General features: G+C 44.5%; 1 protein-coding gene across 3 annotated transcripts in view; it reads left to right on the plus strand.

Moving 5' to 3' along the window:
- LOC106589633 (phospholipid phosphatase-related protein type 5-like) overlaps positions 1–12576 on the plus strand; it is a 56292-nt gene extending 43716 nt beyond the window's left edge. For 2 of the 3 annotated variants that reach the window (XM_045707730.1, XM_045707729.1), the window contains 5 exons: positions 7373–7493; positions 7753–8003; positions 8386–8562; positions 10143–10270; positions 11661–12576. In XM_045707730.1, the coding sequence (XP_045563686.1) occupies positions 7373–7493; positions 7753–8003; positions 8386–8562; positions 10143–10270; positions 11661–11769 (786 nt within the window). In that variant the 3' untranslated portion in view covers positions 11770–12576. Of the gene's footprint in view, positions 1–7372; positions 7494–7752; positions 8004–8385; positions 8563–10142; positions 10287–11660 lie in introns of all 3 variants that reach the window. The other variant, XM_045707731.1, reaches the window with a different exon arrangement.
- The last annotated feature ends 9108 nt before the right edge of the window (positions 12577–21684 follow it).

The raw sequence follows: 21684 nt of genomic DNA on the forward strand, positions 1-21684 counted from the left end.
CGTTCGATTATATAATTTACTTAGCTGCAGACTAATAATTAATATCAAAGACTTGTTCTTATTCTGTCGGTATCAATAGTCTAAAAGTTAACCACGTGGTATGGTTCACTTTCAGTAGAGTACTTGGATGGTCAAACCTCTGGCCATAGAGTGTAGGCCTGGTCTAGAGAAATGTAAATCAGGGAGTGTTTTATAGTGCCCATCGAACAGGCTGGTCAAATGACGCCTGGTCCTGTATATGTCCCTGGGGCGTGCCTATGACTGAGTTAGATTTGGTTACAGAAATACAATTCTATCACATTACATCAGTACATAGCATCTCAATGTCTTACAAAAGCTTTATCCTTATCAATACATTCCATACACCCATATGAGGCAAGTCTTAAACTGAGTCTATTATATAAACAGTTTTATGGTAATATGGCTATATTGTCTCTTCTGAGTATCACAAAATTGTACCAAGCGGATGAGTTCGTAGCTGGATTCTTCAACAATCTTCCATACCTTCTCCAGCACACACATGTCGCTCGGTTCTCCAATTCTATGAGTTGGAAGAATTTCCTTTGTCTGTCTATGAAACGTGGGGTAGGAGATTCTCCTCAGAGGGTTTTTTACAACCCTGGGTTGGGGGGAAGGTAGGTTGGGTGATGGTACGAAGGGGAGGGGGTCAACTGTCCTTCCTGTACCCAAAGAGGCCAACGTCATGACATACCCCCCCGGTGGTTTGGATCTTGTTTATCCTGCAAGTTACAAATCAACATAAAATCATGACCACGTGATGTCCCATTGGTAGATCATCGTTGCAGTCCTCTCTGGTGGTTGAACTTGGTAGGCTCTCTGAAAGCGGAGCCGTCCACCACAAGGATGGGCAGTTGATGTCCGGTTGGTGATCGCCGTTGCGGTCTCCTCAATTGGTGTACCTTGGTAGGTTCCCTGGAAGCTGTAAAGTACCCCAGGAAGGGCCAGGGGATGTCCTGGTTGGTGATCGCCGTTGCGGTCCCCCCCTCTGGTGGTTTACCTTGGTAGTCTCTCTGACAGCGGGCATGCCGCCACAAGGATAGGCTGTGGGTGTCCGGATTTGGGGTCGCCGTTCCGGACCCGTCGTCCAGACTGGAAGATCTGGGCAGTAACTTAGGCAGATGTTAACAACGCACACACACTCATGAAATATATATAATTACATTCATTCCCCAATGAGCGGCGTTGTGGCACTAAGTGATGGTTGTATGGGGACTTTGTTTATGGCTCTATCACTTCCTAAGTGTCAAAGGAACTGAACCGAAAAGGAATGAAAGCATAAACAAAACAAAAATATACAAAATATAGTTCACACAAAAAAATCATCTAATTGGACTGTATTCTATATACGTCCAATGTTCTGGCAAAATGATTATCATGGCATTGTCTCTAATGCCATATCTAGGGTTTTCCTACTTGGTGTGTTGCTTAGGCGCTATCCTAAGTTGATAACTATATGATAAGTCTACAGCTGTAATGCACTAGTTTTGGGCAGTCTACAGGTATGACCTACGGACTTCTGGGAAGAAAACTGGTGAGTGCTGTAGAGTCAAAGGCCTAGAAGTAAATGTTCAACTTTACTAAGGCTGGTATATTGCTTGGGCCCTTAAGTGGTCCTAGCATAAATCCTAATTGGATGTTCCGTTGTGCATGTGCGTTTATGCTTACACAAGCGCGCATGTCAAGGGAAGAAAACCAAGTATCCGGGCAGATTACAACTTGTGTCTGTCTATCCCTGTTCTCCCCCTCTGCACAGGCCATACAAACTATTCACACCGCGTGGCCGCTGCCACTCTAACCTGGTGGTCCCAGCGCGCACGACCCACGTGGAGTTCCAGGTCTCCGGCAGCCTCTGGAACTGCCAGTCTGCGGCCAACAAGGCAGAGTTCATCTCAGCCTATGCTACCCTCCAGTTCCTCGACTTCTTGGCGCTGACGGAAACATGGATTACCACAGATAACACTGCTACTCCTACTGCTCTCTCCTCGTCTGCCCATGTGTTCTCGCACACCCCGAGAGCTTCTGGTCAGCGGGGTGGTGGCACTGGGATCCTCGGCCACCCAACAACCTGCCCGCTTGACCCTATCCCCTCCTCTCTTCTCCAGACCATTTCCGGAGACCTTCTCCCTTACCTCACCTCGCTCATCAACTCATCCTTGACCGCTGGCTACGTCCCTTCCGTCTTCAAGAGAGCGAGAGTTGCACCCCTTCTGAAAAAACCTACACTCGATCACTCCGATGTCAACAACTACAGACCAGTATCCCTTCTTTCTTTTCTCTCCAAAACTCTTGAATGTGCCGTCCTTGGCCAGCTCTCCAGCTATCTCTCTCAGAATGACCTTCTTGATCCAAATCAGTCAGGTTTCAAGACTGGTCATTCAACTGAGACTGCTCTTCTCTGTGTCACGGAGGCGCTCCGCACTGCTAAAGCTAACTCTCTCTCCTCTGCTCTCATCCTTCTAGACCTATCGGCTGCCTTTGATACTGTGAACCATCAGATCCTCCTCTCCACCCTCTCCGAGTTGGGCATCTCCGGCGCGGCCCACGCTTGGATTGCGTCCTACCTGACAGATCGCTCCTACCAGGTGGCGTTTCGAGAATCTGTCTCCGCACCACGTGCTCTCACCACTGGTGTCCCCCAGGGCTCTGTTCTAGGCCCTCTCCTATTCTCGCTATACACCAAGTCACTTGGCTCTGTCATATCCTCACATGGTCTCTCCTATCATTGCTATGCAGACGACACACAATTAATCTTCTCCTTTCCCCCTTCTGATAACCAGGTGGCGAATCGCATCTCTGCATGTCTGGCAGACATATCAGTGTGGATGACGGATCACCACCTCAAGCTGAACCTCGGCAAGACGGAGCTGCTCTTCCTCCCGGGGAAGGACTGCCCGTTCCATGATCTCGCCATCACGGTTGACCATTGTGTCCTCCTCCCAGAGTGCTAAGAACCTTGGCGTGACCCTGGACAACACCCTGTCGTTCTCCACTAACATCAAGGCGGTGACCCGATCCCGTCGGTTCATGCTCTACAACATTCGCAGAGTACGACCCTGCCTCACACAGGAAGCGGCGCAGGTCCTAATCCAGGCACTTGTCATCTCCCGTCTGGATTACTGCAACTCGCTGTTGGCTGAGCTTCCTGCCTGTGCCATTAAAGCCCTACAACTCATCCAGAACGCCGCAGCCCGTCTGGTGTTCAACCTTCCCAAGTTCTCTCACGTCACCCCGCTCCTCCGCTCTCTCCACTGGCTTCCAGTTTAAGCTCGCATCCGCTACAAGACCATGGTGCTTGCCTACGGAGCTGTGAAGGGAACGGCACCTCCGTACCTTCAGGCTCTGATCAGGCCCTTAACCCAAACAAGGGCACTGCGTTCATCCACCTCTGGCCTGCTCGCCTCCCTACCTCTGAGGAAGCACAGTTCCCGCTCAGCCCAGTCAAAACTGTTCGCTGCTCTGGCACCCCAATGGTGGAACAAGCTCTCTCACGACGCCAGGACAGCGGAGTCCATCACCACCTTCCGGAGACACCTGAAACCCCACCTCTTTAAGGAATACCTAGGATAGGATAAAGTAATCCTTCTAACCCCCCCCCCCCTTAAAAGACTTAGATGCACTATTGTAAAGTGGTTGTTCCACTGGATATCATAAGGTGAATGCACCAATTTGTAAATCGCTCTGGAAAAGAGCGTCTGCTAAATGACTTAAATGTAAATGTAAATGATGTACTGTGACAACGTTTTCCAGACGTTTTTCTGACTTTCTGGTCAGGTTGTTTACTGGTTATAAAAGGATGTTATTTACACCCTTTTTGTTGTTGCAACCAGTAAAAAAATGTATATGTGGTTGTAATCTGGTTAGCTAATAACGTCTTCTCAGCCAGAAAAACAGTTTACAACCACGTTACGTGGTAAATCTTGTCCGCTGGGTTAAGCAGCAGTACCAATGTAAAAATAACTATCAATAGAACTAGATATCTCTATGCAGTAGTTACATCTCTATACAGTAGTTATATCTCTATGCAGTAGTTATCTATATTCCGTAGTTATATCTCTATACAGTAGTTAAAGTGTATCTCTATGCAGTAGTTTTATCTCTAACAGTAGTTATATATCTAACAGTAGTTATATCTCTATGCAGTAGTTATATCTCTATACAGTAGTTATATCTCTAACAGTAGTTATATCTCTAACAGTAGTGTATCTCTAACAGTAGTTATATCTCTATGCAGTAGTTATATCTCTATACAGTAGTTAAAGTGTATCTCTATGCAGTAGTTATATCTCTAACAGTAGTTATAGCTCTATGCAGTTGCTATATCTCTATTCAGTAGTTATATCTCTATACAGTAGTTCTATCTCTATGCAGTAGTTATATCTATATTCCGTAGTTATATCTCTATACAGTAGTTATATCTCTATGCAGTAGTTATATCGATATTCCGTAGTTATATCTCTATACAGTAGTTAAAGTGTATCTCTATGCAGTAGTTTTATCTCTAACAGTAGTTATATCTCTATGCAGTAGTTATATCTCTATGCAGTAGTTATATCTTTATACAGTTGTTAAAGTGTATCTCTATGCAGTAGTTATATCTCTAACAGTAGTTATATCTCTAACAGTAGTTATATCTCTATGCAGTAGTTATATCTCTATACAGTAGTTAAAGTGTATCTCTATGCAGTAGTTATATCTCTAACAGTAGTTATATCTCTATGCAGTTGCTATATCTATATTCCGTAGTTATATCTCTATACAGCAGTTATATCTCTATACAGTAGTTAAAGTGTATCTATATGCAGTAGTTATATCTCTAACAGTAGTTATATCTCTATGCAGTTGCTATATCTCTATTCAGTAGGTATATCTCTATACAGTAGTTCAAGTGTATCTCTATGCAGTAGTTATATCTCTATGCAGTAGTTATATCTCTATGCAGTAGTTATATCTCTATACAGTAGTTATATCTCTATGCAGAAGTTGTATCTCTATACAGTAGTTAAAGTGTAGAGATACACTTTAACTACTGTATAGAGAGTAGTTCAAGTGTATCTCTATGCAGTAGTTATATCTCTATGCAGTAGTTTTATCTCTAACAGTAGTTATATCTCTATGCAGTAGTTATATCTCTATGCAGTAGTTATATCTCTATACAGTAGTTAAAGTGTATCTCTATGCAGTAGTTTTATCTCTATACAGTAGTTAAAGTGTATCTCTATGCAGTAGTTTTATCTCTTAACAGTAGTTATATCTCTAACAGTAGTTATATCTCTATGCAGTAGTTATATCTCTATGCAGTAGTTTTATCTCTAACAGTAGTTAAAGTGTAACTCTATGCAGTAGTAATATCTCTAACAGTAGTTATATCTCTATGCAGTTGCTATATCTCTATTCAGTAGGTATATCTCTATACAGTAGTTAAAGTGTATCTCTATGCAGTAGTTATATCTCTATGCAGTAGTTATATCTCTATACAGTAGCTATATCTCTATGCAGTAGCTATATCTCTATGCAGTAGCTATATCTCTATACAGTAGCTATATCTCTATGCAGTAGCTATATCTCTATACAGTAGTTAGTGTATCTCTATGCAGTAGTTATATCTCTAACAGTAGTTATATCTCTATGCAGTTGCTATATCTCTATACAGTAGGTATATCTCTATACAGTAGTTAAAGTGTATCTCTATGCAGTAGTTATTTCTCCATGCAGTAGTTATATCTCTGTACAGCAGTTATGTCTCTATGTAGTAGTTCTATATCAGAAACGCAGAATCAGTATTTCACATAACTGCATCATCTACATCTTTGTCTAAGAGAGATAAATATACCAGTATACCAGTGCTCTACCCACTATACCAGTACCCACCTCTCCCCACTATACCAGTACCCACCTCTACCCGCTATACCAGTACCCACCTCACCCCCTATACCAGTACCCACCTCTCCCCACTATACCAGTACCCACCTCTACCCACTATACCAGTACCCACCTCTCCCCACTATACCAGTACCCACCTCTCCCCACTATACCAGTACCCGCCTCTCCCCACTATACCAGTACCCACCTCTACCCGCTATACCAGTACCCACCTCTACCCGCTATACCAGTACCCACCTCTACCCGCTATACCAGTACCCACCTCTACCCGCTATACCAGTACCCACCTCTCCCCGCTATACCAGTACCCACCTCTACCCACTATACCAGTACCCACCTCTCCCCGCTATGCCAGTACCCACCTCTCCCCACTATACCAGTATCCACCTCTCCCCACTATACCAGTACCCACCTCTACCCACTATACCAGTACCCACCTCTCCCCACTATACCAGTACCCACCTCTACCCGCTATGCCAGTACCCACCTCTCCCCACTATACCAGTACCCACCTCTACCCGCTATGCCAGTACCCACCTCTCCCCACTATACCAGTACCCACCTCTCCCCACTATACCAGTACCCAGCTCTCCCCACTATACCAGTATCCACCTCTCCCCACTATACCAGTACCCACCTCTCCCCGCTATGCCAGTACCCACCTCTCCCCACTATACCAGTACCCACCTCTCCCTGCTATGCCAGTACCCACCTCTCCCCACTATACCAGTACCCACCTCTCCCCACTATACCAGTACCCTCCTCTTCTCCACACTAAACCAGTACCCAACTCCTCTCCACACTAAACCAGTACCCACCTCCTCTCCACACTAAACCAGTACCCACCTCCTCTCCACGCTAAACCAGTACCCACCTCCTCTCCACACTAAACCAGTACCCACCTCCTCTCCACGCTAAACCAGTACCCACCTCCTCTCCACACTAAACCAGTACCCACCTCCTCTCCACACTAAACCAGTACCCACCTCCTCTCCACACTAAACCAGTACTCACCTCCTCTCCACACTAAACCAGTACCCACCTCCTCTCCACACTAAACCAGTACCCACCTCCTCTCCACACTAAACCAGTACCCACCTCCTCTCCACACTAAACCAGTACCCACCTCCTCTCCACACTAAACCAGTACCCACCTCCTCTCCACACTAAACCAGGGTCCTGCCCTAAACCAGGGTCCTGCCCAACCATAAAAATGTAATGCACAGTCGGCAGGTTACTTCTCCAGAGGAAAGTTGTAACAGAATGGAATATTTCCATTTGTTGTACTGTTAATAAACTAGCCATAAATAATGCCATATACAAGAACTGAGTATACTGTGAACAAATACAGGAGACCGTTCCTACATAGTGGGTTTGGATTTGCTCGTAGCTCTTTCAGTGTTTTATACTAACCTCTCTGCCTTTCTCTCTGTCTGTCTGTCCATCCGTCCATCTGTCCGTCTGTCTGTAGATTCTGATTGGAGAGGTGACGACGTTCTTTGTGAAAGCGGAGGGGGCTCAGGAGAAGACCATTGTGACGGCTGACTGCTGTTACTTCAATCCCCTCCTCCGCAGGATAGTACGCTTCCTGGGTGAGCCTCGCCGATAGGTCCCACTGTACATTACACCATATTGAACCTGGTGTATATTGGTCCTAATATATTGTACAATATATTGGGCATGCTGCCTCACTACTGTCATTCAGCATAGAATGAAGGGCTTTCTCTCTCTCTGTCTGTCTGTCTATTCCTTCTATTCTCCCTCTCTTCATATCCCTCTCTCTCTCCTCCCACATCCTCTCCCCTCACCCTCCACCTCCTCCACCCCCCTTCTCCTCCTCCACCCCCTCAGGCGTCTACTCCTTTGGCCTCTTCGCCACCACTATCTTCGCCAACGCGGGCCAGGTGGTGACAGGAAACCAGACCCCTCACTTCCTGTCTGCCTGCCGCCCCAACTACACAGTCTTGGGCTGCCAGTCCCCCATGCAGTACATCACAGAGCGCCGCGCCTGCACCGGGAACCCCTACCTGGTGGCGTCCGCACGCAAGTCCTTCCCCTCCAAGGACGCGGCCCTCAGCATCTACTCTGCTGTCTACACAGTGGTAGGAACTAGGGGGATGTTAGAGGGGAAGGAATAAATTGTGACACCGGGAAGAATAAAGATATGTTTTCTGATATCAGTGTTTTGAAGTGTGAATGTATGTTTCCGTACATTTCTATGTGCTTATGTGGAGGTAGAGGGTATATCTACAATGTATAGCTCTGTCTGTGCTTCTGTGGAGTTACTGTATATCTAGAATGTGTAGCTCTGTGTGTGCTTCTGTGGAGGTACTGTATATCTAGACTTTATAGCTCTGTGTTCGCTTCTGTGGAGGTACTGTATATCTAGACTTTATAGCTCTGCTTGCATCTTAACCTCCACCTCTGTGTGTGTGTCTGCAGAGTAGCTTTTAAATGAACTATTCCTTTCTGTGTGTGTTTCAGATGTACGTGACGCTGGTGTTCCGTACAAAGGGCACCCGGCTGACCAAGCCCACCCTGTGTCTGACCCTCCTGTCCCTGGCTGTGCTGGTGGGGGTGGTGAGGGTCACGGAGTACAGGAACCATTGGGGTGACATCCTGGCTGGATACCTGACCGGAGGGGCCATCGCTGCCTTCCTGGTGAGGGGACTGGGGAGTAGGGGATGGGGAGGTGGTAGAAGTGGGGGTGGGGTGGTGGGTAGGTGTGGAGGGTAGGTGTGGGGGGTAGGTGTGACGGGTAGGGTTGGAGGGTAGGGGTGGAGGGTAGGTGTGGTGGGTAGGGGTGGAGGGTAGGGGTGGAGGGTAGTGGTGGAGGGTAGGGGTGGAGGGTAGGGTAGGGGTGGAGGGTAGGGTAGTGGTGGTGGGTAGGGGTGGTGGGTAGGGGTGGAGGGTGGTGGTGGTGGGTAGGGGTGGAGGGTAGGTGTGGTGGGTAGGGGTGGAGGGTAGGTGTGGTCGGTAGGGGATGGAGGGTAGGGGTGGAGGGTAGGAGGGCGGGTAGGGGAGGGAGTGTAGGGGTGGAGGGTAGGTGTGGAGGGTAGGTGTGGAGGGTAGGCGGGTGGGTAGGGAGGGAGGGTAGGGGTGGAGGGTAGGTGTGGTGGGTAGGGGTGGAGGGTAGGGATGGAGGGTAGGGGTGGCGGGTAGGGATGGCGGGTAGGGGTGGCGTGTAGAGGTGGAGGGTAGGGGTGGAGGGTAGGTGTGGTGGATAGGGGTGGAGGGTAGGTGTGGAGGGTAGGGGTGGAGGGTAGGGGTGGAGGGTAGTGGTGGTGGGTAGGGGTGGACGGTAGTTGTGGAGGGTAGGCGGGCGGGTAGGGGTGGCGTGTAGGGGTGGAGGGTAGTGGTGGTGGGTAGGGGTGGAGGTTAGGTGTGGTGGGTAGGGGTGGAGGGTAGGGGTGGAGGGTAGGGAGTGGAGGGTAGGGGTGGTGGGTAGGGGTGGAGGGTAGGGGTGGCGGGTAGGAGTGGTGGGTAGGGGTGGTGGGTAGGTGTGGAGGGTAGGGGTGGTGGGTAGGGGTGGAGGGTAGGGGTGGTGGGTAGGGGTGGCGGGTAGGGGTGGTGGGTAGGGGTGGCGGGTAGGGGTGGAGGGTAGGGGTGGTGGGTAGGGGTGGCGGGTAGGGGTGGTGGGTAGGGGTGGCGGGTAGGGGTGGTGGGTAGGGGTGGCGGGTAGGGGTGGAGGGTAGGGGTGGGTAATGTCCTGGTTGGATACCTGACTGGAGGGGCCATCGCTGTCTTCCTAGTGAGGGGACTGGGGGAGTAGAGGTGGGGATGAGGGCTAAATGGGGAGATGGGGGTAATGGTGGGTGTAGGGGTGGGGATGAAGGCTAGATGGGGAGATGGGGGTAATGGTGTGTGTAGGGGTGGGGATGAGGGCTAGATGGGGAGATGGGGGTAATGGTGGGTGTAGGGGTGGGGATGAGGGCTAGATGGGGAGATGGGGTAGGGGTAATGGTGAGGATGGGGGTGCAAGTAGGAGGGTGGAAGTGGAGGATGGGGCATTGGGATTTTGTGCATTACCCATTCAGTTTCAAGTTAGAGCCGCAATGTTTCAATTTACATCACTTTAAATAACTTGTCTTCGGCAGCACATTTTTACAGACTCTCTCTCTCTCTCTCTCCTACTCTCTCTTTCCTTCTCTCCCTACCCCTTCTCTCTCCATCTATCACTCTCATTCTCTCTCTCTGTCTCTCTTTCCATCCCTCTTTCAATCTCCTCCTCTCTCTACCAGGTGACATGTGTGATCAACAACTTCCAGCAGACGGCGTCAGCCCTGCCCCCGCTGCCCCCCCAGCGCCCTCAGCCCCCCCACGGCATGCCGCTGTCCACCCTACCTCGCGTGGAGAGTCCACTTGAAAAGTTAAGTTGCCCTCAGGTAAGGGCTGGGGGGTCACAGGGGATAGTGTTCTCATAAAATGAGCCGTCCTCAAATCTCTTGTAAATATGAATTCAAATATGAATGTGAATTCAGTGAATTCATTCGTTCATATTCATTCTTACAAGAAGGGTATTTTTTTATGGGTCTCTTTAGTATATTGGTTTGGTTGCTACATGTGTTCTCTCGCTTGGTTAACCCTCATATCACTTATGATTAACCTGGTTAACCCTCATATCCTTATGATTAACCTGGTTAACCCTCATATCCTTATGATTAACCTGGTTAACCCTCATATCCCTTATGGTTAACCCTCATATCACTTATGATTAACCTGGTTAACCCTCATATCACTTATGATTAACCTGGTTAACCCTCATATCCTTATGATTAACCTGGTTAACCCTCATATCCTTATGATTAACCTGGTTAACCCTCATATCCCTTATGGTTAACCCTCATATCACTTATGATTAACCTGGTTAACCCTCATATCACTTATGATTAACCTGGTTAACCCTCATATCCTTATGATTAACCTGGTTAACCCTCATATCCCTTATGGTTAACCCTCATATCACTTATGATTAACCTGGTTAACCCTCATATCACTTATGATTAACCTGGTTAACCCTCATATCACTTATGATTAACCTGGTTAACCCTCATATCCCTTATGGTTAACCCTCATATCACTTATGATTAACCTGGTTAACCCTCATATCACTTATGATTAACCTGGTTAACCCTCATATCCTTATGATTAACCTGGTTAACCCTCATATCCTTATGATTAACCTGGTTAACCCTCATATCACTTATGATTAACCTGGTTAACCCTCATATCCTTATGATTAACCTGGTTAACCCTCATATCACTTATGATTAACCTGGTTAACCCTCATATCCTTATGATTAACCTGGTTAACCCTCATATCACTTATGATTAACCTGGTTAACCCTCATATCCCTTATGATTAACCTGGTTAACCCTCATATCACTTATGATTAACCTGGTTAACCCTCATATCACTTATGATTAACCTGGTTAACCCTCATATCCCTTATGGTTAACCCTCATATCCCTTATGATTAACCTGGTTAACCCTCATATCCCTTATGATTAACCTGGTTAAATCAAGTTTAAATAGATTATACTGTTCAATAATAATATCCTCCCCTTTTCCATCTTTATGAAACCCGATCTGTCTAAACCTTGTCCCATCCCCTCCCAACACAGACCTATACCTCTTTAAATCTTCCAGTCCCATTTGTATTATTTCCCTCTGTCACCCTGTACTTCTAATTCTTTAACACATTCCTATCCTTCTTGCCTCCTAACCTTGTTCTCTCCTTCTCTCTCCCCTCCCCCAGGTTCCAAGACTACCGTACACTGAGATCACATGACCATCAGCCATACCTGTGCCCCGCCCCTCCCGATGTGCTCCTCCCCTCGCGGCGCTTCATCTCCAGCGAAGTCTAGACCTGCCCTCCATCTCCGAGCACCACGCCCCCTGTCCCGCCCACCCTGAGGGGCGGTCCCCTCTCCGACGCTCATTCTCCACCCAGGTCTAGAACATGGAACCTAGAACCTAAATCACCCAAATCCAACCTCAAAACAACCTTACCTGGGAGGGACTACCTGGGCTCGTCCAATAAGAAAGGCTTGTTTTCGTTTTCCGTTGCAAAACATTTTGCTACGGTGTGCAGTAATGAATACAACCCTGAAGTAGGTAGAAGTTTACCCTAACCATTAATACATGGTCAAATATCTTGTCATCCTTGTATGGTTAGGGTTGGGGGTAAGGGGAATCTGATCCTAGATCTGTGGTTAGTCTCCATCACCATGGAGACGACCCAGGCCATGGCCATGGTAAGTCCTCTGCGGGCTAAATGGATTTGATCGGATATGGCGTCCTTTCCCTCTGTCTGTCTCGACCTTGTTCATCAAAAGTAGTTTTTTGCCTCCTACTCTTTTGATTTTTTTCCCAAGATGACCCAGTGGTGTACAAATACAAGCTCACCAAAGCCAAGACTACTAAGAGCTGTGGAAGCAATTACAGTACCTTTCCCTTTGTCACAGTTCTATTGTTTTGTCTCCACTTCTCCTTTTGGGCCTCCTCCTTTTCTTCTTCTACTACTCTACTTTAATGTACAGACAGAGAACACTAAACAGTGGTTGAACGACACAGAAAGAGGGGCGCGGTGGATAAAAATGTAAAAAACACAGTGGAAAGATGAGATCAATATACAGTACCAGTCAAAAGTTTGGACACACCTACTCATTCAAGGGGTTTTCTTTATTTTTACTATTTTCTCCATTGTAGAATAATAGTGAAGACATCAAAACTATAAAATAACCCATATGGAATCATGTAGTAATCAAAAAAGTTTTAAACAAATCAAAATATATTTTATATTTGAGATTCTTCAAAGTAGCCACCATTTACCTTGATGACAGCTTTGCACACGCTTGGCATTCTCTCAACCAGCTTCACCTGGAATGCTTTTCCAACAATCTTGAAGGAGTTCCCACATACGCTGAGCACTTGTTGGCTGCTTTTCCCTTCACTCTGCGGTCCAACTCATCCCAAACCATCTCCTTCTTAGTCAAATAGGCCTTACACAGCCTGGAGGTGTGTTGGGTCATTGTCCTGTTGAAAATCAGCAATGGCGTATCGCTACAGAATGCTGTGGTAGCCATGCTGGTTAAGTGTGTGCGTTTCACGAAGTCACAGCAGTTGGAACCAAAAATCTCAAATTTGGACTAATCAGACCAAAGGACAGATTTCCACCGGTCTAATGTCCATTTCTCATATTTCTTGGCCCAAGCAATTCTCCTCTTCTTATTGGTGTCCTTTAGTAGTGGTTTCTTTGCAGCAATTCAACCATGATGGCCTGATTCATGCAGTCTCCTCTGAACAGTTGATGTTGAGATGTGTCTGTTACTTGAACTCTGTGAAGCATTTATTTGGGCTGCAATTTCTGAAGCTGGTAATGAACTTATCCTCTGCAGCAGAGGTAACTCTTGGTTTTCCTTTCCTGTGGCGATCCTCATGAGAGCAAGTTTCATCACAGCACTTGATGGTTTTTGCAACTGCACTTGAAGAAACTTTCAAAGTTCTCGAAATGTTCCGTATTGACTGACATTCATGTCTTAAAGTAATGATGGACTGTCGTTTCTCTTTGCTTATTTGAGCTGTTCTTGCTATAATATGGACTTGGTCTTTTACCAAATAGGGCTATCTTCTGTATACCACCCCTACCTTGTCACAACACAACTGATTCACCTCAAACGCATTTAGAAGGAAAGAAATTCCAGAAATTAACTTTTAAGAAGGCACACCTGTTAATTGAAATACATTCCAGGTGACTACCTCACGAAGCTGGTTGAGAGAATTTCAAAAGTGTGCAAAGCTATCAAAATATATAAATATATTTTGATTTGTTTAACACTTTTTTTTGGTTACTACATGATTCCATATGTTATTCCATAGTTGTGATGTCTTCACTGTTATTCTACAATGTAGAAACTAGTAAAAAGAAAGAAAAACCCTTGAATGAGTAGGTGTGTCCAAGCTTTTGACTGGTACTGTAAGTCCTCAGTGACTGAAGGATGGAATCAAAGGAGCTGTTTGTAAAACTCAGGAAAAATAACCAGGACAAAGGAATAAGAACGGTTAAGAAGATTTTTTAATATTTTTATGTGGTGAAAGAGGATGTACTTTTGCAGATGATGGTGATGGCTCAGTTTAACTACCAGAGGCGTATATGCTTATATATGATTAAGTATATGTTGTGTATTTTGTGTTTTGGGGGATATTTAGTTTAGTTAAATTCTAGTCTCTGCTGTAGCTTCACACTATAGTAATGTGATGTTGTTTTCCCTCATCTGACACAGAGTAACATTCAACTGGATATACTGTAACAACATATGATTAAATTACTGTTATTATACAGGTGGATAAAATGTTACCAAACAGACATAAATAGCTCTAACAACCCTCAAGACGTCACGATGCAACAGCCCAGTTACTAACACCCAATAACTTTCCTACATTCTGGAATATACATTTGATATATTTCTTTAAATATACATTCATTATCACTACTGAAGTGGACTGGCTACCTGTCATTCATTATCACTACTGAAGCGGACTGGCTACCTGTCATTCATTATCACTATTGAAGTGGACTGGCTACCTGTCATTCATTATCACTACTGAAGTGGACTGGCTACCTGTCATTCATTATCACTATTGAAGTGGACTGGCTACCTGTCATTCATTATCACTACTGAAGTGGACTGGCTACCTGTCATTCATTATCACCACTGAAGTGGACTGGCTACCTGTCATTCATTATCACTATTGAAGTGGACTGGCTACCTGTCATTCATTATCACTACTGAAGTGGACTGGCTACCTGTCATTCATTATCACTACTGAAGTGGACTGGCTACATGTCATTCATTATCACTACTGAAGTGGACTGGCTACCTGTCATTCATTATCACTACTGAAGTGGACTGGCTACCTGTCATTCATTATCACTACTGAAGTGGACTGGCTACCTGTCATTCACTATCACTACTGAAGTGGACTGGCTACCTGTCATTCATTATCACTATTGAAGTGGACTGGCTACCTGTCATTCATTATCACTACTGAAGTGGACTGGCTACCTGTCATTCATTATCACTACTGAAGTGGACTGGCTACCTGTCATTCATTATCACTATTGAAGTGGACTGGCTACCTGTCATTCATTATCACTATTGAAGTGGACTGGCTACCTGTCATTCATTATCACTACTGAAGTGGACTGGCTACCTGTCATTCATTATCACTACTGAAGTGGACTGGCTACCTGTCATTCATTATCACTATTGAAGTGGACTGGCTACCTGTCATTCATTATCACTATTGAAGTGGACTGGCTACCTGTCATTCATTATCACTATTGAAGTGGACTGGCTACCTGTCATTCATTATCACTACTGAAGTGGACTGGCTACCTGTCATTCATTATCACTACTGAAGCGGACTGGCTACCTGTCATTCATTATCACTATTGAAGTGGACTGGCTACCTGTCATTCATTATCACTATTGAAGTGGACTGGCTACCTGTCATTCATTATCACTATTGAAGTGGACTTTTGTGGTTTGTTTACTTGTTGATGTATTTCTATCATTTTTATATTTATGAAGCGAAATGTTGCTGCTAGGTCAGTGTGGTTCACTCTTTCACTTAGCATGGCAGTTTTTCTACTATCCGTTTACACAGACGCTGCCCTCTTCTTCCTGCTCCTCTTCCTCATGTTCCTCTTCATCCCCATTGTCATCACTTTCCCCTTTCATACTTCTCCTTAAATAGCCTGAAATCCAACTATCGATCTGTTGTAACAAAAGTGATTTGGAACAATGTTCATTTGGGAGTCCAGGCTTCTCTTCAACCCCGTCTTTTCCAGGTCAACATCTGTACTGTACCTCCTCTCTTCAACCCCGTCTTTTCCAGGTCAACATCTGTACTGTACCTCTTCTCTTCAACCCCGTCTTTTTCAGGTCAACATCTGTACTGTACCTCCTCTCTTCAACCCTGTCTTTTCCAGGTCAACATCTGTACTGTACCTCCTCTCTTCAACCCCGTCTTTTCCAGGTCAACATCTGTACTGTACCTCCTCTCTTCAACCCCGTCTTTTTCAGGTCAACATCTGTACTGTACCTCCTCTCTTCCATATTCACCACTCTATCTAGATCCCTCGTTCATTCTCTCTTTCACCTTTACTCCCTCCATTCTCTCTCCAGTCTAGTTAGAACACTGGAACAAGAGTGTATCGTGTCTTAAAGGTATACAGGTTTCTTGTTGTGTTTGATTATGTTATACTGTATGTTATATCAGTCATGCAAACAAGAGCATCAAACATCCTGAAACTGTCTGTTAAGAGCAAGAGTAGCAAACATCTAACTTTAGCTGGATTGTAGCATAAAGAGAGAGATGAAGTGACATTCTATAACAGACGCATTGTTAACACACAGGCTGTACAGTCAGTGATCAACAATTGACTCAACTTGAGAGAGTGACTGACGTGTGTGTGTGTGTGTGTGTGTGTGTGTGTGTGTGTGTGTGTGTGTGTGTGCGTGTGTGTGTGTGTGTGTGTGTGTGTGTGTGTGTGTGTGTGTGTGTGTGTGTGTGAAACAACATCCTAACTGTTAATGTGGTGATCCAAACTTTTTTTTTTAGGGTTCCCTGGCTGTCATATACTCCTACCAGAACTATGCAGTCATCATAACTTAGTGGTTCTCAGGCATTCTGAGGACTCGCTGAGAACCCCTTACAAAGCAGTCTCCATGAAGACGGTGCTCATCATAATGTTGTATTCATATTAGGATGTATCCTCTATTTTGTATAGATTTGTCAGAAAAATAAATGCCTATTGCTATACCAAGGTTGACAAGCTCTCGTTATTTTCACCGCGCTGTTGGAAGCTCTGGTTGGAAGAAAACGTATTCTTCTCAACAATTACATGTTTATATGATTAAGCCCTGAAGGTATCATTTCTAGAATGATTCCACTCTAACTCATGGAGATTCCTAGTAGAATTTAGCAAAAAGAAATGTAAGGACACTGAGAAAAGCAATCCAGTATGGTGCAATGCTTCACCTAGTGTTGTATGAACATATTTCTCCCTGAAAGAGAGGTGTATCTGCAGTTCCAGCAACAACAAAGCGAACTCCCAGACAGTATTTTGGTTAGTAGTTGAGGGATGGAGAAATGAACTCACTCTCAAATTCCATGAGCTCAAACTGATAGTTATAAGCATGTTTTATTTACCTTTATTTAACCAGGCAAGTCAGTTAAGAACAAATTCTTATTTTCAATGATGGCCTAGGAACAGTGGTTTAACTGCCTTGTGCAGGGGCAGAACGACAGATTTTTATCTTGTCAGCTCGGGGATTTGAACTTGCAACCTCTCAGTTACTAGTCCAATGCTCTAACTACTAGGCTACGCTGCAGTGTTTGTTAACAATTGCATATTTATTTTTTTTACAAATAAAGGAATAAAACAAGCTTATATTTTTGGTTCTGGTGGGGTTTGAAAATTGAACTAAGCTCGTGAGGCATTATTAATAAAGTTATATTCTTCAAGAATCAATGGGTGCATATTCTTATTTTAAAAGTCCAAAAATGGATGTAGCAATCACAGTTTGCCCCTTTAAAGAAATAACGGCACAGTTTCTCTTCAAATAAAATATGTGAGCGAATGTTGCTGTTTATATTGGACAAATTGGTTCCAAACAAATCATTCGAACTCATGGAACAGTCCATCTCGAACTGTGTGTTCTTCAGCCACATGGTGGCGACATTTACCTCACTTGTCATTTATTGAGAGGAAAATGCACGTGTCACAGTTTGATAATAAAAAAGCTGATTTGGGTTATTAAGCGTTCCTTTCTGTAATGAGAGTAGTACTTGTTTTGATGAATTCAGACTCAATTTGAAAATGTGATATTTGACAAAATGCTGAGAATGGGTGTTTGGAACAGCCAGATGATATTATGTACAGCATTTTTCAAATAAATGAATTGATAGGCTACAATAATTCTTCAAAATATGCAGACAGATGCAAGCTGGCAGTTCTACGCACATTTTTTCTCTCTATCACACACCAAGTTACACACACACACACACACACACACACTGAGAACTCCCAGCACTCTCTCGTAGCCCCATCATCTTCTTCGGAAATTGCCTCTCAAGCACCATCGGCGCCCCATTAGAAAAGAGGAGTGCCATGCTGTAACCTTTTTAAATGACATTAGTGATGCACTCACTCTCACACACACACACTCCTATCTCCATCTTTCTCTCTCTCTCTCTCTCTCTCTCTCTCCCTCTCTCTCTACTCGTTCTATCTATGTCTCTCTCCCACCCTCCTCCCCCTCGTCTATCCCACCCTTCTCCCCCTCTTCCTGAAGTTCTCTCCATCTAATTTACACTTGACACCACCAAATGGGCAAAAGCTGGTTGAATCAACATTGTTTCCATACCATTTCAACCAAAACAATCAATGTGATAACGCTGAATCAAAGTGGAAAACTGATTGGATTAGCAAGTCATCAACGGAAGGGCATTTCGTATTTTTTTACGCAACATTTATCCTAAATCCAATGGCATGGTGAAATGTTTTGATTTCATGTTGAATTCACGTTAGTTGACAACTCAACCAAATGTAAATCACAACTAGACGTTGAACATAGTGCACTGCTATATACTGTAAATAGCCCATTGTGGTCAAATGTAGTGCACTATGTAGGGAATAGGGTGCCATTTAGGGAGGCAACCATAGTTATCGGGTTGGCAAAGAAAAGCAGACGTGTCTACTCATCTAGCCCGTTTTATAAATGAGTGTGTGTGTGTGTTCCGACTCCTGGTGCTATGGTGATGTCTCCTCCCTGACTCACACTCTGTATGCCTGGCACAATGCCTATGACCCTGGAGTCACAGTCTGTCTGGACCAACACACACACACACACACACACACACACGACCGGTAGTATTCCTCTGCTAATGCTGTGTGCGTGCGTACGTGTGTTGATCCTGACCAAATGCAAACCACCGAACTCCAGAATACAAAGATAGCCTACTATCTGTCGTAGTAAATTACAAATATTGGTCTTTGCCTTGCCGCAGTCGCCTGATTACCAAATAGTCTGCCTCGGACGATTATGGAGCCATTAACCGTGTCTGTGTGTGAGAGAGCGAGGCAGGCAGAGAGAGAGCACAAGTTGACACACTCTGGGCCAAGGTAAGTGGCACAGCTACCATTCCCCTTAGCAACCTAGTACAATGGTCATTATATGGAGTTGTACAGTAACTTCAAACCGACTGTCATTTAGCCTCTACACACGTCGTTGTTGGACATCATTTTACTTTTCTCACTCTTGTTCAGTGGAAAATAAGCTTGAAGAAGAAGTCCACTGAGCCTTTTGGTTTTATGCATTTTCTACAGGAGCGTGTGAGCTAGGAGTGATGGAGGGCGTGCTCTTTCTTCGGGATTGGAATGGGAGAAGTGAGAGGTTGCAGTTCAGAATCAGCCGGCAGATGACACGAACGTTGGTTCATCCGATTGGTTCGTCCTAGAGCTTTCGGATCAGTGCTATCCGGGATCCTTGGAACGTCCATACCTAAACCATGCAACCCGCGAAAGAGAAATGAATTGGGGGGGGGCGTTTCTCGCTGATATATTTTTTATGAAAACATGGTTCCTCTATGTGGTAAGGACTCGAGATATCCGATCTTGGACAACGGTGGAAGTGCGATGGACGGGTGAGTTTATCACTTATTATTATGGGCTATTAAGCCTGTCATCTCGTTCCGGGTGTAGCGACATTTAGGCTACAGTTCACCAGTAGCTTAGTATCGAGTTTTATTGATATTTTTTTGGTAGGCTATTCTAAACGAAATCTATACTGAACAAAAATATAAACGCAACATGGAACAATTTCAACGATTTTACTGAGTTACAGTTCATATAAGGAAATCAGTAAATGTAAATACATTCATTAGGCCCTAATCTATGGATTTCACATGACTGGGCAGAAGTGCTGTAGAACCAGGCCCAGCCAATCAGAATTAGTTTCCCCCCACAAAGGGGCATGATTACAGGCAGAAATACTCCTAAATTTCATCAGCTGTCAGGGTGGCTGGTCTCAGATGATCCCGCAGGTCAAGAAGCCGGATGTGGAGGTCCTGGGCTGGCGTGGTTACACATGGTCTGCGGTTGTGAGGCTGGTCGGAGGTACTGCCAAATTATCCAAAACGATGTTGGAGCCGGCTTATGGTAGAGAAATTAACATTAAACTATCTGGCAACAGCTCAGCATGCCAATTGCGCGCTCCCTCAAAATGTGGCATTGTGTTGTGTGACAAAACTGCACATTTAAGAGTGGCCGAGTATTGTCCCCAGCACAAGGTGCACCTGTGTAATGATCATGCTGTTTAATCAGTTTCTTGATATGCCACACTTTTCAGGTGGATGGATTATCTTGTCAAAGGAGAAATGCTCTCTAACAGGGATGTAAACAAATGTGTGCGGAAAATTAGAAAGAAATAAGCTTTTTTGTGCCCATTGAAACATTCTGGGATCTTTTATTTCAGCTCATGAAACATGGGACCAACACTTTACATGTTGCGTTAATATTTTTGTTCAGTATAGATGAATAACACTTTGTTTATTGATGGAAGGAAGCAGGAATATGTTGATGAATAGATAACCAAAGACAGGTCCCATTAAAAATAAGCATGCACTGTCAAAACTGTCAACAATATCACAGAATATTATTCTACAGTGTTTTATTGGTTAGGCTATTTTGTTGTTCTTGGAATGTTATTTAATTTCTTTATTTTAAGAATAATTAAATAGGAAATCAGCAGTTGCTACACCTATTTATTTGACTTATAAGGTAATATGTACAAATTGATTCTTGAAGAATATAGCCTAACTTATAAATGCCTCATGAGCTTAGTTCAACTGTCGTACCCCATCAGCACCCAAAACATGATTAAAACTATCATTTTGATATCTTGCATGGTCAGTCCTTGCATCCAAAGCTATGTCAATGAATTTGAGAGTGGTTGCATTTCTCCAGACCCATCCCTCAGCTTTTTACAGAAACGGGCGAGGAAAGAGCTTTGTTATTGTTTCTACTGCTGACAGCTGCTTTAAGGTCTGTTACTTGAGGGGGAAATGAATAGTGTGCAGTATAAGGCTGAAATAATCAGTTCACTGCTATTCTGAGAGTAGCCTACTATGTTCCACTTAGAGGAACTGGTCTACCGGATGTACAGTATCTACAAACAAAGAAACCCTAATATACAATCCTCTCACGTAGACGACAAAACAGGTGCTGCTATTTACAATGGTCAGAAGATGTCTTTATGGAATAGGGATTACTGTGTATTTAGCCTTCTGTATACTTAGGTGTTCCTCTTCTACAAAATATCTCTTTCTTTGTCACTAAGTGATGCCAAAAACTATGAGGAACAAAATACAATACATTTTCTACAGATTGATCATGTTGTCAACGGATCCCTAAAGTTCCAGAATAGTGACTCTGACTCCAGGATCAGTAGCTATAGGGCCTGGAGGAGAACTGATGCTGTAGGCAAACAGCAGCAACATACTGACAGCAGTGCTTCTGTTCCAACAGTAATGTAGAGGAATGTCCTCCTTTAATGATGAGCTTGCCGTTCTCATAGCCTACCAGGAAACACCCTATTTGCTAGTGTCTATCACATGAGAGAGAGCGGAAGAGAGAGAAACAGAGTGAGAGCGAGAGGTAGAAAGCTATAAGCCATGTAATGAGGGATATAGTGTCAGAATACTTGACGTGT

This window comes from Salmo salar, chromosome ssa02 (genome assembly GCF_905237065.1).
Source record: "Salmo salar chromosome ssa02, Ssal_v3.1, whole genome shotgun sequence".
NCBI lineage: Eukaryota > Metazoa > Chordata > Actinopteri > Salmoniformes > Salmonidae > Salmo > Salmo salar.